At 40.1% G+C, this 6,744-nt stretch overlaps 1 protein-coding gene across 5 annotated transcripts in view; it reads left to right on the forward strand.

Moving 5' to 3' along the window:
• Hnrnpm (heterogeneous nuclear ribonucleoprotein M) overlaps positions 1 to 6,744 on the forward strand; it is a 47,415-nt gene that overhangs the window by 20,223 nt on the left and 20,448 nt on the right. For 4 of the 5 annotated variants that reach the window (XM_013355396.2, XM_026778294.1, XM_005371720.2 and 1 more), the window contains 4 exons: positions 2,723 to 2,914; positions 3,943 to 4,096; positions 4,753 to 4,802; positions 6,022 to 6,082. In XM_013355396.2, coding sequence (XP_013210850.1) covers positions 2,723 to 2,914; positions 3,943 to 4,096; positions 4,753 to 4,802; positions 6,022 to 6,082 — 457 coding nt within the window. The remainder of the gene's footprint in view (positions 1 to 2,722; positions 2,915 to 3,942; positions 4,097 to 4,752; positions 4,803 to 6,021; positions 6,083 to 6,744) is intronic. The other variant, XM_005371721.2, reaches the window with a different exon arrangement.

Consider the following 6,744-nt stretch of genomic DNA (forward strand, 5'->3'; position numbering starts at 1 on the left):
TTTGTGGCTATCGTGAAAGGTGATGCTTCTCTGATTTCTCTCTCTGTTTCCTTATCCTTAGTGTATATTCTTTGTTCTTTTTAAGACTGGCCGTGTAGTCAAGACCGGCCTTGAGCTGATGATCTTCCTGCCTTTCCTAACTGCTGGGATAGCAGCCACTTCTGCAGGAACTTTGTAACAGTGGTTGAACAAATCCTGAGTAACCTAAATGACCACTCTTCAATCCTTGTTTTCTCAGGAATACATATTCTGCACCTCTGGTTTTTAGTATTGGAATTGTGTAAGAGTCTGAATGCTATTCTTGGCCCATCTTTTGTTTTTGTCATTGATGTTGTTTTTGTTTTGTTTTGTTTTTTTGTTTTTTTTTTTTTTTTTTTTTTTTTAAGACAGCGTTTCTCTGTGGTTTTGGAGCCTGTCCTGGAACTAGCTCTTGAAGACCAGGCTGCCTGCCTCTGCCTCCCGAGTGCTGGGATTAAAGGCCTGCGCCACCACTGCCCGGCTTGAAGTTGTTTTTTGAGACAATGTTGCTATAAAGCTTTGGTTGGTCTCAAGATTGATCCTTCTGTCTCAGCCTCCTAAGTGCAGTGATTGTAGCGATGTGTCACAGTACACCTGCCTCTTTACTTCTGTGTGTTTATATATACCTGTGTGTACACAGTATGCACAGGTATTAATGCTAGTGGTGTATGTTAGGTGTCTTCTATCACTTTTGACATTAGCTTTTGAGATAGGTGTTCTCACTGAAACTGGGGGCAGTAGACTCCAGAGATTTCCTGTTAATCATTCCCTTCAGCACTGAGATTACAAGCATGCCCCAGTACCCCAGCCTTTATGTGAAGATCTGAACTCAGGTACTAAGGCTTGCTCACTTTGCCCACTGAGTCATTTCTCTCTATCCCTTTTTCAGTTTTGTTTATTTTTATTTTATTTTTGTTACGTGCGTTGGTATTTTGCCATGGGTGCCGTGTGAGTGCTGGGAATTGAACCCAGGTCCTCTGAAAGAGCAATCAGTGCTCTTAGACACGAGCCATATCTCCACTCCCCTTTGAATTTTGTGAAATTAATTTATTGCTCATCTCTGTCAAATCCAAACCAAGTTTCTTTTGTTGTTTTTTGTTTGTTTGTTGGTGCCAAAGATTGAACGCAGGGCTTTTTGCATACTAGGCAAGCATTCTGTCACTGAACTGTGTTTCTTGACCTCCAGCACTTTTTTATTCTCTAGGAGAATGTTGTTTTGTTAATATTACTGCCAATATTATTTACCTCCTTGACTCTGTGTGTGTTGGGCGAGGGAGTGATTTTAGGTGTCTGAGAAGATTTCTTTGCTGTGTAGTCCAAGCTAGCTTATCATCCTTGCCTACCTGAGTGCTGAAATTAAAGGCACTTTAATTTCTTGACCTTTTTCTTTTTGGAAGGAAGACAACTTACTTGGGACTTATAGGAAAGCATGGTAGGGTATAAGTCATTTCTTATGTGTTGCTGCTATATTGATGAGGCTGGGTTAGAAATTATGGGAAGATGGTTCAGTCATTAGGAGCACTTGCTGCTTTTCCAGAGAGGGTCTGTGTTTGATTCCCAGCACCCCAAGTGCAGATACTCATAACCACCTGTGTAACTCCAGTTCCAAGGAATCTGATGCCTCTTCTGGCCTCTCTTGGCATATCCACACACATGTGCCATACACCCCTATAAGGACACAGACATAATAAGATAATCATGCCAGCATCAGATTTCCATAATTTGTTTATGTAGCAATACACTGCATTGACTATACTTCAGTGCCAGCACCTGGTGTCCTTGAGGAGTTTTTGGGAAACCTGGGGTTATAGAACTGTTATTTCAAACTTTTTGAAAAATCATTGTTGAGTTTTACACAAATTACACTTAAGACTCACCCATGCCATGGCTGAAGATCTTGTTTCAGTCTAGAATTTTCAACTCAGGTCAGCCAGTCCTTCCATTCCTTTTCATTTTAGTTAAATTGAAGATTGTTTCCTGCTTTTGGTTTTTCGGTTCTTTGTTTCTTATCTGTTGCTCTTTCTAGAATGCTTCTAGTTGCTGTGGTTCATTTCATCTTGTTAATAATTTAAGAAGTACCATTCAAACAGTCTGTTGGTCGCCACAGTTTATTTTGTTTGCTTGTTTTGTTTTTATTCAGTGTTGAAAATGGAAGTGCCTGGTACATACCTTGCTCTGCGACTACTAAGTTGTATCCTCAGGCTTAAAAGAAAGACTGGACTATAACAGAGTCCCATTTGGAGTTTTTTACTTTTTTCCTGGTTTTCTGAGACAGTGTTTCTCTGTGGTTGGAGCAAGTCCTGGAACTAGACCAGGCTGACCTTGAACTCACAGTGATCCGCCTACCTCTGCCTCCCAAGTGGTGGGATTAAAGGCATACCTTTTTATTTTGAGACAAGGATTCACTTAGCTGCCTGGGCTGGCTTTGAATTAGATCTGTAACTCAAGCAGGCCTTGAACTGCTTTAGCAGTTCTGAGTGTTGAGGTTACAGACCTTTACCATTGACACTACTATGTTTACTGAGAGCACTTTTAAATTTTTATTTTTTAAATTATTGATGCTGGGGATTGCCCTTGTGAATATTATGTAAACACTCTTATCGCTGAGCTGCACCCCAGTAGTGGTGAAGGCAGCAGTTCCCACTAATCCCTGCAAGTCTACTTCTAACCTACTTCTGGCTGTAACACTTTGTGCTTCTTTCAGGATCCTGATGGTGAACATGCAAGGAGAGCAATGCAAAAGGTGATGGCTACGACTGGTGGGATGGGTATGGGACCAGGTGGCCCAGGAATGATTAATATCCCACCCAGTATCCTAAATAATCCTAACATCCCAAATGAGATTATCCATGCATTACAGGCTGGAAGACTTGGAAGCACAGTATTTGTAGCAAATGTAAGTAAATGGGAACAGTCTCTAAAATAGAAAAACAGGGAGGGATGGAAACATTATAAAAGCAGTGTGCATGTAGGGGGGAAAATTAAATTAAATCAGAAAAATAGACTGATCTTGTCACTTTTAAACAAGTAATTTAAAGTAGGCTTAAGATAGCTTGTTTTTATTTTAAAGAAGACCTTTGTGTTGGGCTTTGTTCTCTTGTGACCACTGCATGTGTGGCTTCAGGATTGACCTCGGTCCTTCTGGGGACTTGTTTACTGAAGTTTTCAGATGTTTACTAAAGCATTAGCTGGGTTTGTATCCTTATTGGGGTTTATTTACTGTAGTTTTTGGTACAGGACAAGAGTGGACAGAAACAGTATATTCACAACTGTTTTGTCTGAAGTAAATTATGATATCTTTATCTTCTGCAAGGACAGATAAGTTTAGAACAAAGTGGGTTAGGGACTGTTGCTAAGAGAAAGTGGAGGTGACTTCTTTTATTCATTCATTCTTTTTACTTTTTGAGACAGAGTTTCTCTGTAACTTTGGAATCTGTCCTGGAGCTTACTTTGTAGATCAGGCTGGCCTCAAACTCAGATCCACCTGCCTCTGTCTCTGCCTCTGCTTCCTGAGTGCTGGGATTAAAGGTGTACACCACCACTGCCCAGCTTCTTTCTTTCATTCATTCATTTCGGTTTTTAGAGACAGGGTTTCTCTGAATAGCCCTGGCTGTTCTGGAACTCACCCGGTAGATAGACAGGCTGGCACCTGCTTTTGCCTCCTCCTGAGTGCTGGGATTAAAAATATGTGCCACCCACCTCCTAGATGGTTTTTTTAAGGTATGGTGGGGAAAGCGTTAGTTCAGTAAATGAAGAAGAGAAAAGGTCAAACTCTGCAATCATACTTGAAAAATTCTATTAAAGTTGATTTTCTTGTGAAGTCAGTCAAAGGAAGTCTGGAAGTCTTGTTAATAAGGTAAAAATGTCTTTTTTTTCCCCCCCAAGAGGTTTACCTTGAGATTTTTATCCTCTTCTTTCACCTAGCTGGATTATAAAGTTGGCTGGAAGAAACTGAAGGAAGTATTTAGTATGGCTGGTGTGGTGGTCCGAGCAGACATTCTAGAAGATAAAGATGGAAAAAGTCGTGGAATAGGCACTGTGACTTTTGAACAATCCATTGAAGCTGTGCAAGCTATATGTATCCTTCTGTGGGAGTTAAACTCGTGGGTTACAGTGGCCACAGCACTGTTAGGCATTAATAGTCCTAAGTGTATTATAATAATAAGGTAGAAATGTCTATTTTCTCTGTGACTGGAGTGAATAAATTACAAAATCTGAAAATTTATGGAGTATAACACAGATGGTTAGAGGATGTGGTTGCATCATAGGCACCTGCTATGAATGGTATTTTCTGATGTTTTCAGAGTAGTTTAGGAACTGGATCACTTATGAGAACTAGGGCCTTTAATATATTTATCATACTCTTATGGACTCTGTCTCTTGTGAGTAGACATGATCTGAAGAAGCCCCTGTCTCCTTGCCTTAAGCTTGCCCTGGAGTTTAAAATCACATGACTCCAGGAATTAAACTCGGGAGGCCATTCTTGGTCTTACCCAGAAAACATAATACTTCAGAAATGGTAGCACTCTTGGCATTGAACATATAGAAGATTGCTGTAACTACTTAGCAGAAAGATTTTGTAGTGTAAGATCATGAATAAAGCTTCACACCTTAAGAGTTCAAGTTGCTCATAAATTCACTGGGAGGACTGGTAGTTACAGAATTATTCCCTTTTAATCATTTTATCGTGCATGCTTTAACAGTTGTTAGAAATAGCCTTAATTGTAATACCAGCTATGTTTAATGGCCAGCTTCTGTTTGATAGACCAATGCACGTCAAAATGGTGAGTTACTAGGATGACTTTTTTTGTAATATGTTATAATTCTACTGTGCATCCAGCCCTTAAACTAAACCCTCATGTCATTGTTTAGTAGGCTGCAGAGTTATGAGCACCTTTGCTCATGCACATCTTACCTGTAGACTGTTAAGTGCTATGTTCAGGAAGACTGTTGAGTATTCTGCTTGAACAAGTGATCAATTACAAAGAATCCTTTGCATATAGTTCCAGTTTTGTTTTTTGTTTTTTTCATAAACACGGGGGGGAGTTATTTGGGTTTTTTTAAAGATTTATTTATTTTGTTTACAGTATTCTGTCTGCATGTGTGCCTGCAGGCCAGAAGAGGGCACCAGATTTCATTACAGATGGTTGTGAGCCACCATGTGGTTGCTGGGAATTGAACTCAGGGCCTCTGGAAGAACAACTAGTGCTCTTAACCTCTGAACCATCTCTCCAGCCCCCTATAGCTCCAGTTTTTTAAAGTATTACATGCAGTGTTTTGTTAATACATCTGTAGTGACCAAGTATTTGATTCAGACATCCTTTAAAGGTCTATTGGAATTCAGTTTTAGTAAACAATAGACCTGCTATTGCATTGCCAAAGATAATGATTAATAGAAACAGTACTGGAAATGTTGATGGCAGTCTGGGTAGGATTCAGATTCAGGAGTAAGATAAAAGGAGCTATAAATTTTTGTTGTTTCATACAGTTTAATTCTTTGAATAGCTAGTAAATTTATAGTCCTCAGCAGGAAAATAGTTTGAGCCTCACTGTCCCACCCACCCAATAATACAAATGTGTTTTTATCCTGCTTATTGGCATGGAAGATTAAAAAAAAAACCAATGCTCCCATATATCTTTTTGTGTTTAATATACTTATTCTGTGCCATAGTTTATTAATTGGTTGTCTAGTTTCTTTAAATTTTTTCTTTTTCCCTAGTGCCTTGCACTTGGTGTCATACCTTCTGGGCTACATCTCTAAACTTGACTATTGTTTGTATTTTTATTTGTTTTTGTGACAATTTCCTGTAATTCAGACTGGCCAGGAACTTGCCCTCTGTCCAAAGCTGATCTCAAATTCCTGATTCTTTCTTCTTAAGCCTCTTAGGATTCCACATGTGCGGCACAGCACCTGGTTTCTGGCCGGTTATTGCTAATTGCTTCCATCTTTTGCTGGTGCTGGTACTGCAGTAGATGTTGAGATCTTTTTCTTTTTCCCTTCAGGATGAGAGGGCCTTACCAAAGGGAGATTTTTTTCCTCCAGAACGACCACAGCAACTTCCCCGTAAGTATTAGAGTTATACTAAACAGAAAATGGTTATTTATGTTTACGCTTGTGGAAGGTTAGCCTGGGGATTCTCTTGATCAGTATGTTAGTCCTGTCACCCACCCTCACCTCACACAGGGTTGTACTATATATAAAGCCCTTGTTAGCCATAAGTCTGTTTGCCTTTGCTTCCCAAGTGTTGGGATTTGTGGTGTGCACTGCCATGCATGTTTTGACCAGTCTCTTCTATAGATTTTCAGGGTAAGACATGAGTAGAGAAATTCACAAGTTTTGGATACTGACACTGGCTCAGAGGGTAAAGGCATCTGAATCAAAGCCTGATGACTTGAGTTCAATCCCTGGGACCCACATGGTGGAGGAAGAGGACCTACAAGTTGTCCTCTGCCCTCTGCTTGTGCACCAAGACATGCGTGCTCTCTGTCTGTAGTGGTCTGAATGACCCTCACTGGCTTATATATTTGAATGTTTGGTTCCCAGTTAGTAGTCTTGTATGGGAAGGATTAGGCGGTGTGGCCTTTTGGAGGTGGTATGTCACTGACTTTAAGATTTTAGGGGCCCACAACATTCCTAATTAGCTCTACTTGTAGAGATGTGAACTTTTATTAATTACTTCTCTAGCACCATGTCTTCTTTCTGCTGCCACACTCCTTGCTGTAATT

Source organism: Microtus ochrogaster, unplaced genomic scaffold (assembly GCF_000317375.1).
Source record: "Microtus ochrogaster isolate Prairie Vole_2 unplaced genomic scaffold, MicOch1.0 UNK124, whole genome shotgun sequence".
NCBI classification, from domain to species: Eukaryota; Metazoa; Chordata; class Mammalia; order Rodentia; family Cricetidae; genus Microtus; species Microtus ochrogaster.